Raw genomic sequence first — 25,273 nt, 5'->3', positions numbered from 1 at the left:
GTCATGGTGTATTTTGAGCTAAATGGGATTATACAATTAAATGTTGTCCACTCAGGGAAAGTATGTTGATCCACTTCATATCCTCACTGCGTTTTGCCTGCTCTGTCTGATTGCCTCCATATTTATTTCTCAGTTTCTGTTCACTGGCTTTGTTGGTCAAGATCAACTAGGATAAAACCTTTTTAATGGCCAATTTTCCCTTTTCGTCTTCAGCACCACTTAGGCAGTGAAAGTAGATTTGGGTACTGGCAGTTATTCTGGCAAGCATATATACACTACATGAGCGCAGAATTTCACCATTTTCTTTTTCCCTCTGTTTCCCTTGATCCTGTGATGCATTGACTCATTATTAAAGCTTTATGTGAGGGATGGATTATCTGTGAGTGCAGCTGTGGAATGCAGCACAATGATACAGAGATGGATTTTATGGCTCTATACAATAATTATGAGCTTCAGCACAAACAATTGGGAAGTGTGTCCTTTACCAAGAAAGGACATAAAACCATTACGACTAAAAAAAGATGTTGTGTTGTAGTTCCCCGATTGGTTAGAAGCCTTTTTGGATGGAAGACTGCCTTCAATTCATGTGCTCTCTAGTCATCTTCCTGAACACTGCAAACTGATATCACTACATTAAACTGTGGTCTGCCGCCGCCTTTCAGCTGCCAGAAGTTGGATAATGAATTGATCTATGAAAGATGCACATATGCCAGCCGATATTATGGGGTAATGAATTGATTTGTGAGAGGTGCCCTCAGAGGGTTCGTAAGGTATCCTCTTACATGAGGGGATTATGGAGCTGTAGAGACAGCATAAAGGAGGCAAGATGAAAGACACTATTTGTCCTCTAATAGTAATAATGCAACCAGTGCTTTGTACCAACATCTCCTCAACTAAACGTGTAATTACGCATGTAACAATTAAACCCTTGGCAGGGATCCCGGCAAATAATTATGCTGTCATGAAATCTGTCAAAATATTGACAGCAGAATGGGGTGCTTACATCGAATTGCTGAGGCCTTTTTTTTCCCTCTGCAATTGTCTTATAAGTGAGATTAAGTTTCTTCTCTAAGAAGTGCCATGAGTGAAGAAACCATACCAGACCCTTTCAGTAGAGCTGGCCCTGACGAGAAAGATCTGATTTCCCCTCAGAGCCTTGAGGAGATGGTGCACCACAGAGACACATGAGGTCCTGTTTGCCCTAGAATGAAAAGCATTCTCTTCAGTGGGGCACAATGAGAGCCATGTTCATGAGTGGAATTGCAATCTCCTTTAACAATGCCCATGTGTGTTTTCCTGAGTGTAATCTGATCATCTAACCCCATGCTATTGTGAGTTCAAGGGTCTCAACTGTGGGAGTGTGGCTCATGTTATTGAGGAGTGAAGATTCAGATGGAGACAATCTGTCACAGTGATAACAACAACTTGATTTATGTCTGGCAATGATTTTGATAGTCACTGTATCTAAGGAGAAAGAAAAGTATTGTAAAAGAAGTAGCAGTTTGTGTACCCTTGTGGCCCAGATTTGTTGGAGTAGTAATATTCTGTAACTCCGATATCTACCAGATTTATTGGCAACTACTCCAGTATTTAGACATACTGTTTATTAGAGAACTTCTCCCAACTAATAGTAGAACTACGTGTTTTAGGTCACATTGAAAAGAATTGGAAAACAACACAAGTCTGTCTCCTGGTGAGGTCTGCATCATCGGTAGTAGGTGCTTGGAAGCAATGTTCCTGGAGTTACACCAGAGCAATTAGATTAAGGAGGAAAGGCTTCAGTAATTCTTCAGCCAAATGTGGCTATAGATAAAGAGAGTTAGGGGGGTCGAGTGCAAAGGTAGGTGCTGGGCGGACATGATTGGATAGACATGATTGCATGGAAAAGTGGTGGGGAGGAGGCGAAACCAGGAAATGAGTCCCCCTAACCCACTGTCAGAATCCCAATTATTGCAGCCTCTTCGTCTGGAGAGGCTTTAAGGATGGAAATCAGCGCAGCACAGACAAATCCACGCCGCTGCCTTTATTTCCCTCGGTGCCTCTGCCTTTAATGGCAGCTCTAATTGACTAACAGTGCACGTGGGGAACAGCCATGCTGATGACTGGATGGCTGTCCTCTGTGTGGAACAAGACACAAAGCAAAACAAAACAAACACACCCCCTCAAGGCTTCTGCTGCATTGTGCATTGTGCAAACAAAGATGAGGGAAGGTTTGCATTGGGCTGCAGTAACGGAGGAAAGCGAGTGAGGGAGAGAGAGAGTGGGAGAAAATAAGGGAAAGAAAGAGAGACCAAAATGTCAACAGCCTGCCTACACAATAGGCATTCACACAATATTATGTTAAAGTAAAAGCCTCTCGTATTCTTGTGGATTGATGGCTACTTCGGCTGCTGTTAGCTGTTTAGTTAAACATAAGGAATACAAATTAGTGCCTCAGCAGATGTTCATTACTGCAACATTTGCCTGTTAAATGGCATTACAGACAACATGACTTAATATCTGCATCATAAGCAGCATCCCTTAATTTCCATTACTGGTTTCTTTTTTACCCCCCTTTTCTTTTAAACACGGATCCAATAAAGGATTGTGATGTGTGTTTGATAGAGGCGGCCTCTTTGGTCTATACACATTGTAGGATGTTGTAACAGCAGGAGGTGAATAGACGAGCTCTAAGACATGTCATTTTGTTCCCAGAGGGCCCCAGGGAACATTCAGGAGCCTTTATTCCTTCTTCCCCACTGTGATGGGATTTCAGTATGGCCAGGTGCTTTTTTTTTCTGTCTGCTGGTCTTCTATTTCTCTGTCTGTTCTCCACCCTGCACACATCCATATAGCAGCAAAAAGGGTGAAAAACAAGAAGAATTAAGGGAGCTTCAGATAAGGGAAAGAAAGAGTCTAATAAGACAAAACTGTCAAAATTCAGCCGTGTTGTTAGTACACAAATGAAATAACAGTAAGCAGTCATTTGTATACCCATACACATGCACTTTATTATCCTCATTTTCACAGCACATTTATCATATGTGGATGTGATAACGTGACCCGCGATCCCTGCGAATCTCTCAGAATTCAAAGATCATGGCCTGTTAAGCCTGCAAACGTTTTCCACATGGTTTTGCACATGCCAGGCTCTGCTCCATATGCCCCTCCGTCACACTCCTCATTATCCCACACCATCTTTTGAATCTCAAATTCAGACAGTATGACCTCTTATAATCCCGGCACCTCTTTTCACATTATTGGCCTTCTCCTTGACTGTAAGGGCTTCCTGTTGGTCTGCTTCTTGCTTGTAACACCTCTACCTGTCTCACTCTGAGCCCCAAGATACTATAGGTAGTTTTCTGGGATTTCTCCATGAATGCAAGGCAGAGTGACAAGTCTGAGACCTTATGGATTTATTTGTGATTAATTTGCCTTGGACAGGCAATTCTGGAAATGAGAGCCGTGCAGTGCACAGATCCATCCATATGGGACTCTTTCTCATCAGAGACGAGGCCGGGGCTTTGTCAAAACATCCCCATGTGTTGTCTCTCAGATGTCCTCGACCCGTGTCCTGTTAGAGGAATCCTCGCTCTCTCAGCTAAGGGAGACTGATGGATAAAGCATCTGTCTGGTAAAAAAAAAAAAAAAAAGAGAAACAATTGAGCTCACTGTTTAAGACAGGAATCCCTCTCGAGTATCAGTGACCTTGTTTTTTTTTTTTTGCTTCTTTCAATGATATATTAGAACTCGGTCAACACTGAAAAAATTGTGGTGTCTTGTGTTGTGTGCTGTTGACCTACATTGCAGCTAATCTAAAAGTGAGAGCAGAGAAAAAACAGTGTTCATGTCACTGATTAAAAGTGCTTAGAAGTGCCACATGTAATTTATGCCCATAGTGTGTGCATGCTTGTTCACACAGAGGTAAACCCTTGATCATTTTAGGAGGGTGACCATTCAGTCTCATACAGCATCACAGTGTTTCAGACTCAGAAGCTCTAGACCACTCTGAGTGGGAGCACAATGGGAACACTGCAGCATTATAGACAGGTGTTTTAGTTATAATCTAACAGTCATTTATTGTGTTGCTTTTTTATTTCATTCGATATTTGCTTCCTCCTCTGCAGAGTCTTATAAACAATAATAGGATCTAAAATGAGAAGCATCACCGAACAACAAAGATCTCTCCCCTGCTAAACTTCACTTGCTTAAAGATTAAATAGCTGCACTAGTGAGGCCAAGAGATGGGAAGGGAAAGAGATAAATGGAATTGAAAGGCAAAGTGTAGGTGGGACGTATTAACAGGGACAGGCTAGAGCTAGAGTTCGTTTCTCTTCTTCTCCTCTTATCAGTGTAACATGCCCCAATGCCTGTCAACATGCTGCACTAATAACCAAGAGAGATAATCTCCACTGAGCAGCCGAAGAGAAAGATATCACAGGGAGAGAATATTAATGCCATAAACTTCATAATTGCGGTATTTTGTCATTCTGATGTTTTGACTTCAGCTTAGGGATTACTTGGTCGTACGCATTGAGATGAGACGGTACAGTTCCTTTCAAAAACACTTTATATAATATGAAAAACTTTGGCTGTTAATATGAAAATAAGTCTGCTTTCTTTGACTTTTGAACCATAATTCATAATATGACCAATACGGAGAAATAAGCATTTTTTTTTCCTTTACATACAGTGACCTCCAGTACTTGGATTTAAAAAAAGAAAAGAAAAGTAATTTCTACAGTTAAGTGGTTTAAATGTATACTTATTTATCTGCTTGACACTATGAGTGCCACTTAACTTTGTAGCATGAGTCAGCATGCACTGTAAATCTCTGTGTTGTCGATATATCTCCCTTGCAGTGTCATTAAGATAAATTCCTGTGCATTTAATTAGTCGGCAATCAAGGCGATTTAGCTTCAGAAAGGACTTCCTGCTGCTGTAAAGGAAAACAAAAAAGATTGAGTTAATTTAACGACTGTTTCCACAGGCTGAGACTGAATAAGAAGAACCAACAAACAGAAAATATCCTTGGATTCAAGGGCAACATCTCTGTCCATCTCAGTGTGGTGATTGTGTCCACGCAAGCTTTACGTAACCCCCGGAGCCTCTGCAGAGTTTGGGCAATGTCAACAACCAAATCAAAGAGGTTATGTTGATATTTATTTTATTTGTGGATTTCATTCCATAATGTTTAGAAACCATCTGGTTAATGTCATCCCAGAAGTTGGACTCTTATAGCAAAGTTTTCTGTCATCGGTCTCCCAGGAAGGTGTTTGAGTCTTAAACTGTGCACTTCCACGCAAAGCCCCATGAAAAGTTAAGCTCTCCCCTGTTGAGAACCACTGCTGTACAACTGTGCTGTGTTTTCTTAGCCAGGTTACTACATGTGTCTTCCCGACTTCTGGCTGAAATCCACCTCACTAATATTGTATTAGGTCATTCACTATATCAAACATCACACCTCAAGAATGATCTGAAAATGATCTGAAAAACGATTTTAAAATTAATGATTTAAATAGAACTAGATTTGATCTCAAGTGTAACTTTGTCATGTTGCCGGATGAGGATCACCTAAGTTAGTGCAGTTTAAACTGATGGTGGTAGGAAAATGTGCTCCAGAGTTCAAAACCACAAACAGTAGTAGTGCAAGAAGAAAAAAAAAAGCTCATCTCCAGTGTCATCATTTTGGCTTCTGGAGCCATGAATGTTGATCTGAATTCTCTACTAGCCCATGTACTGGATGCTATATCAGATATTTCAGAGGATAAGCAAAAAGCCTGAACTACAGATGACAGTAGAAGAAAGTGAGAGGATCTTGAGGCTTCATAGTGAGAGAACTGTGTATATCTGCACCTAATTTTAGATATCTTAAGACTATCTATTCCTAGAACCTTGTAGCTACCAAAAGTAAAAATAGTCACAGCCAGAATCACTGCCATTACAAAACACAGATAAGCAGCGTCTGTACTTGACACTTAACTGCGTATTCTCTAATTCATGTTTTTTTTCCAAGATCTATTTTATTGTTGGTTTCCTACACACACATTGTCACTCTATCCAGTACTAGTACTTCAGCCAAAATACTGGCCTGGTTTAACTGTTGAAGCCACTTTGAGGGGGATGGTGTTTCATTGCTGCGGGGGACAGCTCTGCTTTGTAAATGGGCTACTTACAGAATTTTCTGGATGTTAAAACTTTTTTACCTCCCATCGGGCTGCTGCTAAGCAAATAAATTACTCAGTATAATGAGCTGTTCCACTCTCCCGTGGAAATTCACAAGCTATCGGCTAAAAGGTATGGTTCGACACGGTTTTTCTCATTCTTAGCACTCTTGTAAAGAACTGGGTTCATCTAAAGGATACAGATTTTTTTTTGAAAACATGCCTTGGAAGATGAAAGGCATGGCACAATCCGCTTGGCTAATCCTTATCTAGTCAGCTAGAATACGCTTTCCAGTTCATTATAATATGTACCCGTGGTTTATGGGTGACAAATCTCACAATGCCCCACTCTTTCGTGTTCTTCCTCTCTACCTCTAGGTCTTTGCATTATGATTAGTTTTATTTTCCCACAGGTTATACAGTAAACCCTTTAGGGATTTTAGTTGGGGTTTTTTTTATTGGTGGCAAAATAACAAGCTAATAAGAAGGCTGCTGCCTTGTGTGGGGGTGAAAAAACATTGCTTCCTTTGGACCTCACAGCATGAGTGCAGTACTGAGATATTATCAATTGTGTTTTTATGTCCCCATCATGCGTGAAAATTGGACAGTAATTACTTCTTAATTTCCTTTTAATAAGCTGAACTGTAGCCTTTTAATTCCGTGGAATGATAACGCAAACACGTTAGCAGTTCATACTTTGCACACTGTTAAAATAGACTCAGCTGATACACTCATTTTACCTAAGGAAGTGATTGATATCGCCACTTCTTGTTATAATGAACAACTCTATCCACTCAGTATCATCTGAACCTTTTACGGTTAATTTATTTAAATCTTGATACTAGAATTCCATGCAAGGAATACCTGAATACATTGGTTGCTGAAAACCTATTAACTCAACAATAAATACTGGATTTTAGCACTAACCTTAAAAAAAGAGGGAACTATAAGGTTCTTTAGGTCAAGGTTTGATTTCCTGTTTACTCAAAGCGTAGCCTCTCATAAAGCTTTAGTGGCTCAAAGAGAGAGAAGGATTGGAGAATAACAGGCACTAAAACAGAGACACACTCAAGGGGATAAACAGAAAAATCACATACCCTGCTCCTCTAGTTGGACATTAACCACCCGCCAGTGTTTACTATAAAGCACAGATTGGCCTTGCAGCGTATTGATGCCTGGGAAATGCTCACTTCGTGCTGGGACCAGTGTTCTGGTTTATTGTGGTCATCTCAAGGCTGTGTGGTCTTTACAGTGTTTCACTCGCTTTTAAGGTGGGTGGGATCAGGGGTGGGGGTATCCGTGCATTTTCATGTGCAGGGTGTTTTCATTACACCCCACCAACTGACTTTGTATGGCACCATCTCAGCACACATTGGGGCCACTACTGGCTCCCCCCACAATATAGGCATCTCTGTTCTTCTGAAGTAACAGGCTTAAAGAACTGTATGGAATATATTAGTCACAGTTATTAATGAGGCTGTTTTGATTTTTGTCTCCCTCTGTCTTGGCTTTTTTTTTCCCACTGTGCGAAGTCATCGCGATGCTGGGGATTTTAGCTGAAACGAAAAGACAGATCTTGTCAGCTCTCAGGGAGACAGACATAGTTAAAACTAAACGGTGATTTGGCAAGAGGAATAGAACAAAAAGAGACTTAGAAAGAAAGACTCAGTGTAAACTTATGCTATGTCTCTGCTTATCATAAACTTCCTTTGGCAGGGGAGTGGATTTGTTTTGTTTATGGGATGATATTAACTGTAAGATATATAGGATATATATATGATTTATAGTTAACTTACATTATGAATTTTGCCTTTGTACAGCCACCCTTCAAAAGAAACTAATTTCCGCTGCTTGTATCTGCAACCTCATTCTTTAGGTTATGGGTGAGGGTGGGGACAAAGAACCACTGTTAAATTGACAGCTTTGTGTTTATGCTCAGCTCTCTCATCACCTCTCTTCAATGTGGACGTCCCCCCAATCCTTTTGGCAGTCTCCCCTCACTCGTGACCAAGACCCCAAAATACTTACTAACCCAGGTTAGAGGTCATGATTCCCATAATTCCTGCTGCTTCACACTCGGCAGTGAACTCTGTATGAGCTGGAAGCCACTACCTGATGAAGCCAACAGAATCACGTCATCTGCCAAAAGCAGAGAGAAGATCCAAGGATTATAGTTTTTAAAATTTTGTTTTATCTCATTTAGGTAGCATCTGCGCATATTACTAATATTCAGAAGATTATAATTTAAAATCGACAACCCACCTAATTAAATTATATAAAACATTAAATGTAAACACTCCCTACGAGATATATTCTGCATGATTTAAATACAAATGAGAATACTGACAATTAGAATAAGAAAGAATATGTCTCTGCACTGTATGAGTGTACCATCGTGAAGGTTAATGTTATGACATTGACACTGAGCAGAATGTGACATTTTCAGCCACCGTAAGGGATAGCTCAGCACTCCACAGAGAGTAAGCCCCAATAGAGAAGACATTTTGAAGCTATCTGAATCCAAAATGAGCAGGCCCCACTCAAGCACAGCACTGATACATCGATGTCATTCATTCCTTCTAGAGCCTTGATAACTCCTCCTTGCGACCTTCTTACTAAATATAGCAATTCACGTATTGATTTGGGGATGTGGCGCATTCACAGCTTGCCTCCACCATAATGACCTATTTCAACAGATTGCTTGTAGTTAAGTAGTTTTCTTTCAGTGGAGCCTTTGTGTCAAGTCTACACAAGGAAGAAGACAGTCAAATTTTCCTTGTGGAGATGGACACAACATTTGCACACATCCATTGTCAATGTAGGAATCCTGCACAAGTGTAGTCTAGAGGATCTGTTTTTAACATTTTGATCACAGCATTCGTTTATTTGGTCATGCTCTCAATGTCACGGTCCGTGGAGATAGACCGTGTGGGAATGTGTGTGTTGGACCCAGACGCGAACACAAGCGAAGATGCAGGAGTGGATTAAACAAAAGCGAGCCTTTTATTATGGCTGATAACAGAACAAACCAGAGCGAGGGCAGTATAAGGGTAATAGTTCAAACAGAAAACCTAAACTGGCCATAAACTAAGAAAAAGCTATGGCTGGAGATACGGAACACAGGGGGTGGTAACACAGACGACGCGACACAGACTACATGAAACACAGAGACTAAATACACAAGAGGAATGATCAGGGGAAGTGGCCACACATGGGAACACAGCTGACACAGATAAACATAACAAGACATGGCAGGAGTAAACAACACTGACGGGAGACTGTCAAAGTAAAACAGGAAGTACACAGGTGCAAACAGGAGGAGAGAGAGAGCACGGGCATAGTGGGCTGGGGAAACATGGAATGAAACAAGGAGGGGAGATGAGGGCTCACAGATACATAGAGGGGCACACAGGGGATAAAAGTCACAAGGGGAAGTCAAATAAGGAACACCACAACAGGACAACGTAGGAAACATGGCCTAAATAAGGAACGAAATACAAAAATACAAGAAACTAAGAATACTGGGCCCACATGGCCCAGGACCATGACACTCAAGGCCCTCAGAAGATGTTTCCTTAACAACATGAAAACTTGTGAGATTATGAGAGTCAATTTGGCCTGCAGGCAGTGTGATTAAGTACGGATCATTCACAGTATTGTACCTCATTGCTAATAAAGTGTGGCAATGGGGAAAAGAGCCAATGAAAACTTGGCAAAAGGTGGTTTAAATTCCATCTGCTTGTACGCCATGCCAGCAGGCAGGTTTCCCATTACTAAATGACTGACTATGATTGAAATCATGGCTCTGACGCACCTCATTATCTGTCAGTATTATGTTGCAAGAGGGATGGGCATCAACAGGATCACTGTTATTCCAGTCAAATCATCAGCGATCCAGAAATACTGTCATTGTTTCATCAGAAGACTTTTATCAGATGTGCCTAAACACTTCACTGTTTATCTTTTTGGTCTTCCAAACAAAACAGAAGCCCAATCAAAAGTGATGTATAAGTTCTTTCCTGTAAATCCTTGAGTATGCAAAAGAAAACAGCACATTATACTTAATATATTCCCAGTTTCAATCTTTCATTTTAACCTCATCTATCAACACTAGATTTTCTGTAAAACTCATTTCAGGATTTTGACCTCAATGGAAGTAATTTATTCAGTAGAGTTTCTACAGTGGCATTGTCATTCACCTGAGAGATTTTATCAGCCACATCACAAAACCCCTGAGAACATAAGTCCTTCCTCCTCCGTTAGTCATTCATTGGTCTTCTAGGGATAGCCACAATTGGGCCTTTGTGGGCCTGGCTTGTCTGTCATCTCCCTGGTTCTGTTGATATGGGACTTGTGCTGAGAGCGTGGACTTCTCATACACTGCACTAAGCGCTAGCTAATTGAGCTTGTCGAGCCAGAACCTGTTAGTGTGCTGATAAGAAGGTATTTGACCTCTTAGGAGGCCCGCACTGGTTCCCAGTGGAACACATTGTTACTGTATTTTATACTTTTTCTGTATTGAAATAAACTTTCAAATAAAGTTTTATTTGTTTAGAATTGAACAGTTTTTTTCTGACACCTTAATTCACAATAATAGTGAATGTCAGGCCAGGGTTCTAGAGATTGTACGTTGATAAAGAAAGACCCCTGAAAAAAATCACAACATAGGACTGCAGGTTGTTTTTTTTTTTTTATTAATGTATTCAGTATATTCTCCCTCTGGTTAAGAGAGTTGGAAGAGGTCTACAAATCAATGGCTTTGGAAGGCTGCCCTTCCCGTTTCCTCATCAAAGTTCCAAGCAGAAAAGCAAGAGTAGCAGTGTTTCCACCGTCCTGTTTTCTCATTGTACCAGATCTTCTAAAATAGTTTTGGCACTTCATCTCCCCCCTGTTAATAGTAGGTTATTCGATTTTCAGAAACCTGTACGACTAAGACACAGATATTACACAAATTTACTTTAGCTTTGTCTGGCGCTTTGTGAAAGCACACCTCTATGGCATTTCTGACCATCTACAACATGTGTAATGTTTCTTGTTTGTTTTTTGTTGGCTTTTTTGCACTTGGCATTTCATTTATGGGTTCTGTGGACGGGGATTTTAGTCTGAGTGAAACTGACATGACCCCCGCTAGCCTCCCTAGGATAATCCTGCTGCCTCCAGGAACCCAAGACTAATCTGCCAGTCGTCCTTTTGCAGGCCCTAACTCATTTGAAGCTGCCTCAACTTCTGACACTCTAACTTTAGAAACCCAAAAGTGGATCTGACTGATGTCTTTGTTTTTTCTTTTTTTCTTTTTTTGCGCATAGGCAAGTTTATACCAGTGCTGTAAATTTCTCACAAATAGATGTGGTAATGATGGCTCACATGACTGTCAGCTTATGGCTACGTACAGTACAGTAGCTATTCCTCAGACAGCGACTGTAGGCATCTTCTAGGCCTTTATATTTGTACAATGACCTTTTCAGTACGTTGGCATTAATGTCAAAGGGGATATGTGTTGGTTTGTGTGGGTATGTCACATATGTGGTACTGGAATGTGTTGAATTGTGCCAAGTGGAAAGCTATGCTTCAGGCAAGGTGCGCTGAATTAGGGTTTTATGTGTGGCATGTATGCATTTCAGTCATACTATTAAGCGTCTCTAACTGAGGATGATTGACTAGCCTCATCAGAGACTCTCCAAGACGTGATGGGCATACATAAAAAATCTCATCTAATAAAGCTGTGATTAGTTTTCGCCACAACCCATAATGAAACAATTTGAATGTTGGGTTCAAAACCAGTATGCTGTAAAGAGAAAAGATGCTATTAAAGATACAATGAAGTGATGCATTTATCCATTAACGTAGTGTAACTGCACATCCCATTACAGCAAATGTTATTGTTTCTGTAGGGCTGACAACAAAATTAAAAACTAAAATACAGACTGAAACCAGGCCTTCATTCCTCCTTAAAAAGTCCAAATTGCTAACACCTGGCATAGCATAGAGGAGCATTTCCTGAAAATGAAGAGGATTCAGGATTCTTTGAGTAGATGCTTTGCAAGGGAACATGGAAGCATCAATGGTTATCCTTATATACAGTAATTATTTTCTTAACCCCCTTTGTAGTTAATCGCTTACAAACATTTTTTTAGAAAGGTCTTCGAACTAGATGTAATGTGTTCAGACCTGCCTGTCTCTCTTTGGCTTTGCCATTCTGTGAACCACAAAAGAGATAATTACAGTATAAAACCATTTATTTACCTCAGAGATTTGAACCAAGAAAGTGCTAGAATATGTTAGTGTTAGTCATGTTAGTGCTTTGTGTGAATATATTAATACTTTTGCAAGGAGCATCCATGGTAAAGGGCAAGTACTTCACACAAATCAGTGTTAATATGTTTTCAGTGGTTCTAGGCAATACTGTCTATTCAATGAGCATAAACAAACACCAAGCATTCATGAAAAAATGTTAAAAAGTATGTTTCCATGAACAGGACACAGTGCGTAACTATTCTTAGAGAGCAGCTGTTTTGGTGTAAGCCACCCCAACAAGGGAAGACTTGGCCTGAAGGCATAGATTGGAGAAACTCAGGAGCAGACTAGTTACCAAGGTAACAAAGGGCTTGCCTATCTCTCCCTCTGCCCCAGAATCAGCCTGATCCTCTGTGTGAGCTGGATACTTAATTTCACTGACCCCCCGGGTCTTGGCTGAACAGTCTCCATTGATTAGGACAAATGGAAGGGAGACCAGCCAGCTAAGCCCCTCCTTTATCGGGGTTAAGGATGTAGTCATAGAGGGGGAGAAGATGTAGAGCAGGCAGATGAATAGCTCGGAGATCGCTTGTTTTAGATGAATTAATGACATATTTAAAGGCTAATTAGTCGATGTATTCACTCAGTATAAATATGCTTGGGCCATCACCTCACTCCGCAGCCATGATTGGTCTATTTAATGTATTCCACCTCTAAATGGCAGTCATTAAAGCCTTCAAATGAATCTCCTCCCAACAATACCACTCTTTTCAGGTGCAGGTGTAATGGAGCAGGGAGGAGGTTTTGGATGTGTTTTGTGTAGGTGCAAATGTCTGATTTTGCTCCTTGAGGTTGCATCTTTTGAGTCGGGTAAAATTGTGTTTTGGTGATTTGTCTTCCGTGGCTTGTCATGACTTGAATTTTTATGAACTTATTATCCATTTGACAAGTAAGCCTGATTTGAGTCACGCGATCAAAGCAGAGAATATATGTGAAACGTACACCTTTTGCCTTGTATTATTCTTGGCAACTTACAAAGTCTGCAAAAGGATTTGATATTTATTTATCATTTGCAAGAAGCTGAACAAGGTTGAAACGTGTCTTCCTACTGATTGACAGGCTGAAAGAATAATATTTTGGCTATAAATGTATTTTTAAAGTAACGTTTGTTTGTGCAGACGTGTGTCTACGTGCTTCATGGATGCGAGCACAGGTGCCAAATAGGCACGTTACAGCTGTTTTGGGAGTTTTTTTCTTCTCTTGTAGATGAAATGGATAATATAATTCACTCGGACTCCCTACTGCCTCATTAAATGCTTGTGGTCAGAAGAATTGATATAATCTTCAATAAATACACTCCAGGGAGAGATGGTTGTAGATATGAAATCCAGCCCCTGAAAATTATACCCACGGTCCAGTTTGGGGCACTGTTTATCTATTGTGCTTTGTATGAGGTATGTCTTTGTGTGTTTGTATGTGTGCATTGGAGGGTTACACAGGGACAGTGGCAGGATTCAGCACCAGCTGCTCCTTGCAATGCCACTCACCCCACTGCCCCTCACACCCACCCCCACCCTTCTGCTGTGACACCTCCCTTGTCCCTACTGACTGGACAACACGCAGCCCCTTTATGCCACCTGTCCATCAGCTAGACTGCACCTTAGGGAGCCTCTGTCGCCGAGCTTGGAGCTGCCGCTTTCTGCCTTTGTTTGGATTTTAGTAAAGCCTCCCTCCTCCTCCCCCATCTTTCCTCGTCTCTTTCTCTCTTGCTCGGTCTTGCTTGCTGTTGCTCTCAGTGCTGTCCTTTACAAACACAGACACACAAAAAGACATATACAGACCGGTGATTGCCTCTGTCAGCTATTTCCTACATCTGCCTCCAGGCACAAAGAACTCTACCGCCTCTACCCATCTCCTAGCTTGCCTCTCACCTGTACCGGCCAGGATGCCAGTTACTGGGGCTGTTGTGCTGCGCAGAAAATAAATGCTGCCTGTTGAACTAGATAAGGAAGATTAAAGTCAATGTGAAGCTGATGGTATTTTACAAATTCAGACAAGCTCCAAAAACAGTCGGACAACTTTAATAGGTTGTTTATTTCACACACTGTGCAGCACAAGTCATTCTGTATTGCTTATCTACACGAAGATGAGTATGTGAATTCTAGGCCAACGTGCTTTTTGTCTTCAGTGGGTCACTGAGGTTATTTATCATCCATTCGTCCCACTATTCTTCTGCCTCTTCCTTTTCCACCTCTTATCCTCTTCCTGGGCTCACCGAGTCCTACTGTCATCAGCAGTCTGAGACGATCGGGGCTGTAAGGTCTGGGTGCAGCCTGCGGAACGGAGCGGGGAAGCTGCCTCACATAGCAATGGCTCCTGTTGCCCTAGCAACTGGCTGTCCTTGAGAAAAGGGCACATTTGGGGGTTTAGGAGGCCATAGCACTAACAGCCCCAGTCAAAACTCATAAGGAGTTCAGACACATTGATCTTTACATCTCAAGAAAGCACGTAGTGTAAACACAGTCCTCCAGAAATGCTTTAAAAATAGATGTCTGATTCATAGCCTTAGAGAGCTGTGATATAGAGCATGAGTAGTTTGGAATGTATTTTCCCCCCTATGTAATTCTCCATAGGGGGGGAGGCAGCAACTCTGCAACCACTGTATAGTCTTGCGTTTCGAGGGATGCTGTGCTTTTCAATGCATCCCGTGGTGCAGCAGGTGATCTGTTCCCACGAAGGTGCAGGCGAGGGTTGGTGGAGCCTGCACACATTCTTTTGTTTGCCTCTACGATCACAGCTCAACGGCCTGACATCTGATCGCTACTGTGTCTTCTAATTTCCTACCCATCTCAAATTTGAAACAGTGCACACTCATTCAGCTGGTACGTAAAAAGAAAGGTGGAGCTTTTTTCCTCTGTCATAAACACCGAGGTACTACAAACACAATAACTGGTATGCCGTGTCAACTTACAGTAAAAGTTCAGTGTCTCTACTTGCAGCTTGCATGCAATGTTAGGTAAGGCTGAGGGAAAATAACTTTATGCAACAAAGGTGAATTTAAACGGACTTTTAAATAGTTTTGAAAACTTTCGAACTATTTAAAGACAGCTGTGAAATGATGGTTTAATGAAGAACAACTGTAGCAGTGATTAGTAAATATGCAAAAAGCTCATTAGAATTCAGCTATTTGAAACAACCAAGCAAAGTGCATACATCTGTGAACCTTCTGCAATAAACCACAGATTTTTTTTTTACTGAATTAATTACTTTTTCCAAGCACAGACATTTAATTAGTGGCCAGATTATGAAGTACCATGTTCTAATTTCAAATTATATACCATTATCTGCATTAACGGATGTTTTTTTTCCAGTCTTGTTAATGATCTGTCACTACAAATAATAGGACACATTTTAGCTACCTTCTGTGTGATGTGGATCCTCAAGGCTGACAAGCCATCTTAAATAGAGATTAATGCAGACAATGGGGCATGCCTCCTGCCACACCCCAACCATCTGCAACCCAATGTACCTAAGAGGTCCACCAGCAACCTGATTGGACCTCTACATCCTCTGGAGAGCAAGCTGTCAAGTGATCTGCCTGCATGAAATGACCCTTTCCGCTTTATTCCCCCCAACCGCCCACCCTCTAGCCTTGTTCATGTTTCGACCCTGTGTGTATATGTGTTGGCTCAGATGCCTGTAATTTCACCATTTGTGCTTCTTCTTTTTTTCCCTCCCCTACTGAAAAAAGTGGGAAAAGATGAAAAAACAGAGTGCAGTGAAAATTCCAGACATTATTACTGTGCAGCATGCATGGCTCCAGTGATACTTTCCTTTCATCTCTGTTTCCTCCTTTATTGACAGATGGTAGTTATCAGACAGTATGGAAATACTGTGGTTAAGATAGTTTTCACTGATTTTTTTTCCCCGCTTTGGTATTTATGACCCGATGATCGTCTTGAGAGCGTTGTGGTCTTGAACAGAGGGCCAATCTGCCAATGTTGTATGAGTCAAGAAGCTAACATGTGCCACATGGGAATGATGTTCTGCAGAGACGCTGAGTGTTTGAGTGCAGTGGTGTACTCATGGTGTGCGTACTTTAGTGTTGCACCAAAGTGTTGATATATGACTCGAGTTAAAAATTTAATTAATCAATTGAAAGTACATCAGTTGTTTGAAAATATTAAATTTGGAAAAAAGCCTTTTTTTTTCCCGGCTTCTGGTTTCTCAAATAAAGATTTTCAGCTTTTCTGTATTATGATAATTTAAACTGAATATCTCTTGGGGGTTGGGACTGGAACCGTGTTGAGGCCTTTTTCAACAGAAAATTTCTGATGTCTTAAAAGAATTAAGTTGAATAGATTAATTAAAACATATCTGTCCAATTAATTGGAGCCAGAAAGAAAAATCCGTTTTATCCCCAGCTGCGTACATGTATGCAATATTTTCCAAAAATCAACTGTGATTATAGTTAACAAAATACAAATTACTTTATCAAAATCTGCTTTATAAAAAATTCAAAAGAGACCAAAAATACTTGAGCGTAATATGTACTATATCTGTGCCTTGTTGCTCCCCTGTGTTATTTATGGCCAACGTTAAAGAGATAATAAGAAATAAGGTCAGTTAGTTGGAAATTAATTTACACCAGTTGTTACATGATGAATATTTCCCTTGCAGAATATTTTTAGCTGCCGCTGACATTCTGAAAACTTTTTTTTGTCCTTGTAAATACCAAACCTTGTGATGGTGAGCCTCATATACGTGGCACATATATGAGGTTAAGCCCTTGAAGTATGAGCTGAAATTGTCCTTTGGGCCATGGCCAGATGGGGGTTTATTAGTAGCTTTCTGCTTTACGGCCTCTACTTATTTATGTGTTGATGTATGTGCATCAGAAGAAGATGGATTAAATGAGTTTCCTGGGAGTAGGTACGGTACAGGTCCTGTTTGTGTGTATGTGTGCTTTGGGTCTTAGCCCTCCTAAGGTGCCTACACCCTCGGAGCTCATTTCCCAGGTGCCCCACATTCCCAGCTAATCTGCTCCTCACTTCGGCTCCTAATCTGTCTCAAAGGACTCTGCTGAAGGGAGGGGGATTGGGGATCTGAGCTCTGTGACAACTGCATAGGAAACACAGCTTAGAGCAAAATGCTGAGGTACATAGTGGGAAAAATCATTCTGCTGTCCTCTCATACCCCAGGATGCATGAGTCCAGTCACCTTTGTGAGTACATAAGCACACAAAGTCGCAAAAATGTATGTATGTAAGATCAGCAAACGTGTATGTTTAGCCTCTTCACCCATCTAGTGAATAAATTTTGTTATAGTTTTCCTGACCTGCCTTAGTTATAAAAGTTGAATATCAGACAGGAGTTTCTTACAATATACCCCATTTAAATGACCCTGTGGTATCCTTGAGTTTGAGTGTGGGTTGATTTACACCTTGGAGTTCATCAGTGGTTACCCTCACACACTGGCACTGTCCTGGCTCACAGTGTGAGGAGCCACACAGAGCCCCAGACCTGTTAATTGCACCAGACATGGAAACCTACAGGGAGAAATGAATATATCATTTGTGTGCCAGTGTGTGTGTGCATATGTATGTGTGTGTGGAGTGAAGCGAATGCCAGTTGTCTAATAGCTTTCACACAAGCCTGATTGAATTAGATGGCCAGGAGGACTGCGTTCCTAATTGAATTGCAGAGACCCTGTGTTGCAAACAGTGCTGTCTAGTGTTCCCCATGGAAGTGCTGAAGCAGAGGGGGGCAAGCCGGTTTGTCCTCGGTCCCAAGAACAGACACGCAACTCGTGGCTGCTCCACTATAGTTTATCTGTGGCTGTGACTGACATTTCACAAGGTTACACTCCACTCAGATGTGACCAGTTCAAGGGCTGATAAGTCTATATTTGTGGCTGAATGATAGTAAAGGTAATGAGAAAGCCATTGCAAAAGCTAACAGGTTGTCTTAATCTAATTTAGGCCTTTGAATGAGCGTTGGTCTCTCTTGTAAAAAGAACAAATCTCTTTATATAAGCCTCTAATTTGTCCCGTCAGTGATTCATGTAGTTTTTACGGGCAGCACCAAAGCAAATGGAAGCCCAAACTTGTCCATGGCTCGCTCTAGGGGCCTCTTTGGTCACAGAGGAATACAGGGAAATACCCCCCCCCCCCCCACACACACACACACACACAATCCCTCTGACGCTGCCCATTTTCACCGCTTTCAGCACTTTTTCCTGCTGTGCACACAAAACCTAGCACCTCTGTCTTTTTTTTCTTTTTTTTTCACCCCTCCAGCCTTTTCTCTTTTACACCTTGAACACCACACATGAACACACACCCCTTGCCTGTCTTTATCTCCCTTGTCTATTCTTTGATGGTGTGTTCATCAAATAAAGCAGTTTTGGGGAGGGTGGATTGGGCCCTGAAAAGAGTGAGTTGGGAGGGGGCTTGAAGGGTGTGCTGTTTTTGCTGTGATGGCCCATCCTCCTGGACAAAGAAGGCTGCTGTTGTGCACGCTATAGATGAGAGATGGTGGGAGACGGAGGCTGGAGAAGTGCTGGGTTGTTTTATTTATTTATTTTTAATCTTTTACAACAGATATGGGGTTTATAGACTGGATTACCTGTATCTCCCAACTGATTGTCTGGTTGTGACCAAATTCCCAGGAAGCCATGATGGAAATGTCAAAGGCCCTGATTTTGTTTGGTCTCTTGTGTGTGTGTGTGTGTGTGTGTGTGTGTGTGTGTGTGTGTGTGTGTGTGTGTGTGTGTGTGTGTGTGTGTGTGTGTGTGTGTGTGTGTACTGTGTTGGTGAGGACCAAAAACGTCCCTTATGGGGACAAAATGCCATTTTTAAACCATTATGTCAATTAGATGTCCTCATTTAGATATGAAAGTGTGTGTGTGTGTGTGTGTGTGTGTGTGTGTGTGTGTGTGTGTGTGTGTGTGTGTGTGTGTGTGTGTGTGTGTGTGTGTGTGTGTGTGTGTGTGCGCGCGCGCACAAGAGAGAGAGAGAGACATTTGATTTGGACAAAGGGGACAGGCCAGCACAGCCATTCATGTTGTCATTGCCACTGAAAACAACACTCCCTTCCTTTCTCTGTCATACTCTGAGCTTTCAACCCTCTTCTCTCTTTTAACATGGTTCCCTGCTCCCTCCCACATATAAATACATGCACACACAGTGGATTTAGCTACAGGTCTCCTCTTCAGTGCGTTATAAATCTTTCGGCTATAATATTCAGGAAACCTTTGAAACAACCAGCAAATTACCTGCTGTAAAAACTGACTAGCACCCTAGCGCAGTGGCTTACCTTACCCCACAGCTCCAGCACAACTATTTTTATTCAGTGAGTCGAGCAGAAAACCCTAATTAAAGCTTTTATGTCACTATATATTATTGGAAGCCATAAACATAGGCAGACACGAGCAGCTGGGGGTTTGGTATGTGTGTATGGGGCAAGGTATTCAGTTTACGATTTAAGACTTACTGTTAGATTAAAGTAATGCAATACTCGTTCTTCAGATGAACACGTAACATAACAAAACTATCTCGCCCTGCTGGCAGAGGTTTTCACGTATTTTTCAAATTTGGGATTTAAGAGCGAACGTGCCTGCTGTGTGCCTGGAACCAATTTTAGGGGTGATCTGGACCTTTTGACACAGCTACCACTAAATTGAGTCTGAAGTGTTTATAAATTCCCTTAAAGCTTTTCTATGCGGCTTTTGTTCTTGACTTATTGCCACGTTTTATTGTGTGTCCCATTTCCAAAAATCCACGTTCACAGTCTCCAGAGATCTAATAGGAAAACTTGGCATGTTTGATTGCTGCCATTGATGATATTAATAGCAGTGTGTGTGTGTGTGTATAGGAAGCAGGAGCAACAGAGGAGCCCTTTTCAATGAATATTCTTGCAGTAATTAAACCTTTCTTGCCAGAAGGATATCTGAAGTTTGAAGGAGCATCCAAAATAACAGCCTTTAGTTCTCACATGTTGAGCAAGACTGCCAGCATGATGATCAAACAGCTCAGCAGCAGCAATCCGGGCAGGCAGGGAGGTAGGGAATTAAAGCTCTGATCTGATTTTTAATCACTGCTCTCCGTGTCTCTGCTTCTCTACATCTGACACCAGACAACTGTGCAACTCTTAAAATCTGTCATCCGAGAGTAAAATGGAAATTCCCTAAATATTTCCCCAAAATAATGGCCCTGGTGAAGCACACAGGAAAGCCAAGACATATAATTCAGTGTCCTCTTGAAATGGCATAGGATGTTTTTTACAGACATTTCTCCTTGTAACTTGAATAGGTGTTAACACAGTGAGCAACGCTGTTGTAGGTAGTCACTCGAAGTGGAAATGTTATTTACTTGCCCATGATGAGTTTTGTTCTGCTCTCATGTGATTGGTTACAGTTTGACCTTTTGTGGTGTTACAGGAACTTGTAAGTGTGTAGAAATGTTTGAAAATTGATGAACAAAGAATGCTTTTTTAAACTTTTTCCACGCCTAATTGAACGTGCTTACAGTAGACAGTAAAAAAAAAAAAGATGTTTGATGGTTTGGGACTTGGTGGGAAAATAAGAATTAACTACCATTTTGCCATCCAACAGCTGCCACAGAGTATTTAAATGCAACCACTGTGGTAGCATGGCATCATGTGGCTTTATAAGTGCTAATCATTTAAATACTTCCATTTTTCTCCGCAAGTCATTGTTCTGATTGTTATGCACCGTCTGCATACTGTTACAGCACATACTGTACGTTCACTGTGGGCCCAGTGATGCACTCGAATCCTTGGCTGAAAACCCTCCAAACACAGCCATTCCCCACATCGCCCCTCTCCTTTCTTTGTTTCTGTCCTTACGCCCCCACCCCGACTACCTCTTTATGCCTTTTCCTTTGGTGTTGCTCCTCAGAGCGCCTCGCTCTCATAGACCTCACTGCGCCGCTGAAGTTCGATCGCAATTCCCCGCATAGCTGTTGCCCGGGCCTCATTCACAGACCCCGTTGACTGGCAGGGTGAATGTCCAGGCCTCATGTTTCACGCTGTACCCCGAAACATTTTTCAGCCATCAATCACGGTGGTAGAAAAACATGTCAAAGCTAATACTGAGTGAGGAGATGTTTAAGATTGTCTCCGTTTTGTTCAGGAATAATTTTCTGCCATTCTGGCGTTTGTGCTATTCAGTAACAAAACACTGTTTTTTGTTTGTTTGTACTTTTTGTCTTTACGGCGTAACTTTTTCAGTGAATGAAAGAAATGATTTCTTCTGTTTCTTGTTAGTTTTAATGAAACTAGCTTTCACGGTAAACTGTATTAATGAAGCTTCTTTTAAAGTGCCCCCTCGTAAAGTAGTAGCGCATGTTTTACTCTACTGTCTGTAGGTGATACGGCTAAACTATTATGATTTGTTGAACTACAGAGAATTGTTCTTCATGGTGGTCGAAGGTGATGGCTCTGAGAAATGTATGTCGAGTTCCAAAAGGGAAAAAGGCCATTAATCTGTGGCCTGTATGGTCTATGAGTACACTGGTGTCTGCATAATCTAAACATTGGGATTGGATCCGGACTAATTCTGCCTTGTGAAATGACCTCCTTTAAATGGGAGTTGCAGCTGCTGATATTTCCACATTCCAGATGCTACAGTGGAGCTGTAATTGCCAGTATAGTCTCAGAATGAAATAATGGCTGTGTTTTTATAACTTTACAGTGTAGAAATGGCAGTCGTGTAATAGTAAGGCTTTTAATACTAGTAGAAAATTGGATAACTTGTTTTCTTAATGAGGAAGAGAAATTGTTTGAAGTGCATTTTAAAAAAGGACCCTATATAAATCAACAGTTTTAAATTTTCAAATAAAAGAAATATGCAAGGAAGCATTCATCTTCTGTCTTTTGTTTCTTTTCATCGCACTAAATCCATTTTGCTTTCTACCCAGAAAAAGCACCGAAAGACCCGAGGGCTTTTAACGTACCAATATGCAGTGTGTCCCGTGTGTAAATTTTTCATGTTACTATTTCATGTCTCCGTCTCAACACCTCTATATTCTTTTATCGGAGGGGCAGGTGGGAGCTGGATTACCTGAAGCAAAACCGTAGCTTTTTTGGCCCGAGATACGAGAAAATCTCTCGACATGGTGCAGGTGCAAATGCTGAAAAAAAGGCTATTTATTTTTATTTTATTTTATTTTTTTTTTTTTTAAGCAGTGAAGGTTTAGGTGGAATGTGACTGGAAAGGGGAGGATAAGGGGATTTCATAGACAGCTAAGTTAGTTTGTTTATCGCAGCAATGAGTGGCGCTTGTGGCAACACGCAAACAGATGTACCCAGTGGTAGAGCCTGTGATTCACCCACACAAAGTCAGATGCACAGATAAAACATTTAATGGCTGAGCCGTGTGTGTGTTCATCACAGTCTCTGTGATAAATGTAACTTTCCTCCCATGTTTCCAGAAAGAGGCCCTTAAAAGGGATCTTAACAGGAAGCGGGGCACTTCAGAGATTTCTCAGGCAACTACAGCGTGGTGAATAATTCAGAGCAAATGTACATGTAGCCATATCTGCAGTGGCATGCAAGAGTGTGTGTTTATATTCAGGGTTGCTCTGATATATCTTTGTTTGATTTATGGTGTGTATGTTTTTGTTTTTAAATTTGATTTCTGGTAACTTGATGGATTTTCTTTTATAACACAATATGAACTATGCATTGGCAGTGGATGCATATATACAGGGAATTACATGGCTACCCTTTTTAAGACTGCCACAATGATGAGTATAGTATTATAGAAACCTAGTACTTCAGTCATACAAAAATGTATTCACATGCAGTCTGCTTTTTGAAAATCAGCTGCTTGTGATTTTAAAAATTCTTCTCTTCTCTCTTTTAGCCTGTCTGTCAGGCTTTTTCAAGCCGACTCAAGGAGATGAGCCCTGTATGCAGTGTCCCATCAACAGCCGTACCACCAGTGAAGGTGCTATTAACTGCGTTTGCCGAAATGGATACTATCGCACCGACTCAGATCCTCTCCAGATGCCTTGCACAAGTATGTATGGTACTGAAGCTGTGATATATGAACTTGCCAATTACTTGCACATAATACACAGACATGAATGGAAAACGTTTTGGCGTCAGATATGAGCTTTCTGACACACACATGTCACAAGCACAAGCAGAAGCGCTCCGGGATCAAAGGACAGTGGTAGTCTGTGTAACTCCAAACAGAAACCCTGTCAGAGCTGTCCCTCACACGAAAGGGATGCTGACATGCTCATAGTGTGGCTGTCCACAGATCTGACCCAGCACACAAGCTTCAGCTGCCCCTCCTCAACATCACACAGTCCGTACTCCAAACCAGACCAGAGGTTACTGGGACAGGCCGCATAGCTATGTGAGGGGGCAGACTTGGAGAATGAGCTGAGGCGAGACCCTCTCTTGTCATGCCAATGAAGCTGTTTGAATTTGAATTTGAGACTGACATAGAGGTTGGACGAGAGAGACGGGCCGGGGATAGACCTAAGCAAAAGTGAGCAAGGGAGGGGTAAAGTGCGAGGGAAAGACATGCAGAAAGACACGAAGGAGGAATTTGAGGGAGAATGGGTGCGTGTATTTGAAAAAGACAGAATTACTGCATAGAGCGCAGTCTAACTAAAACAAAATGGGAGAAAGTGGGATAAAAAAGCCTCTATCAATGCTTCGATAGTATTTTTTTTCCTCACACTCCCCCTCTGTCTATTGAAACAGAGAGAGGAGGGAAAAGATTTGATGGTCTCCAACAAAGGAGATTTGCATAAGCCTGGCTCTGGGAGTTGAGCAGCTGTTGTGAATGAGAAAGCAACAGCGTCACGTCACCCGTATTAAGAGCAGCAGGGCCCGGCCTGATTAAAGCAAGGGAATGGGCCCATCAGAGCGGCCCGCCAGCTAATGGGGCGGATATTAGTCCTCCTCCCCAGGAAGGAGATGCCAAGGAGGAGTTATGTTTCTATGTATAAGAGACACCAAGAAGGGCACTCCAGTGGGCTTTCTTCCAGAGCCAGAGATCTGTTAATTGCTGCCAATTAAAACGAGGTTAAATAAGAAATGATCGATTCAGATTTTAGGATGTTGTGCGCGGAGTGGAATTGTTTATCTCATTAGTCCTGGAGGATACGTCTACCATAATTAGGTGCACATGTCTGTAAAAGCTAAACAGTTCTCATTGTTTGTTTGTTTGGCCTGTCACTCAACATGTAGCACCATGTGGAAAGTTTCCACTCTATAATGCCTAGCTGCTAAGAATGTCTCAATAGGAGAAACAGTAGGTTTCTCTCCGCTGCAGTAACTCTATACGATGCTCCATGAGAAAATTGTCAAGAATAGATGTTAAGAAAACACTTGATGGAGTGGACACCAGCATTGAAAATGAGAAAGTGTAAATGGGCATCCCGAGGGAAGAGGCGCTGCCAGCTTGGAATGCAGTCAGCACGGACCTCAAAATGACTGTACAGTATCTTTGCGGGCTTTTTCTCTGCTCCTGTTTAAATAGGGTTGGTAATTTTGCCCTCCACACCATCAAGGACACAATACAACTTCCATCCCAAAATTACACCAATTCTATATAGAACTAAAAATGTCTTTAAAGGTTTGGCTTGAATAACATAATGAATAAAAACACATTTCATCGTCTTTCTTTCCCTTTTTTTTGTCCATGATCCTCATACATCACTGGTCCACCTAGAAGCAATTTTCATTTAATGGCAAACGCTGCAACATTTGTGTATATATTGCAATGCTATTGCAAATCTCTATAGAATTTTTTAATCACTGATTATTAGATATTAAAAAGTGACAATGCACAATACAAGTATTGTGCTAGGTACAGCTGAAAGCTGATTTCCATGTGTATTCTTTGGGTGGGCT

At 41.5% G+C, this 25,273-nt stretch overlaps 1 protein-coding gene across 4 annotated transcripts in view; it reads left to right on the top strand.

Moving 5' to 3' along the window:
- The window catches only part of ephb2b (eph receptor B2b), a 127,291-nt gene that overhangs the window by 66,209 nt on the left and 35,809 nt on the right, over positions 1-25,273 (top strand). For all 4 annotated transcript variants that reach the window (XM_080890575.1, XM_080890573.1, XM_080890574.1 and 1 more), the window contains exon 4: positions 23,265-23,420. In XM_080890575.1, the coding sequence (XP_080746701.1) occupies positions 23,265-23,420 (156 nt within the window). The remainder of the gene's footprint in view (positions 1-23,264; positions 23,421-25,273) is intronic.

This window comes from Rhamphochromis sp. 'chilingali' (assembly GCF_963969265.1).
Source record: "Rhamphochromis sp. 'chilingali' genome assembly, chromosome: 9".
Classification (NCBI taxonomy): domain Eukaryota; kingdom Metazoa; phylum Chordata; class Actinopteri; order Cichliformes; family Cichlidae; genus Rhamphochromis; species Rhamphochromis sp. 'chilingali'.
Note: the sequence above shows the minus strand (reverse complement) of the source record. Positions and strands in the feature narration are given on the sequence as shown.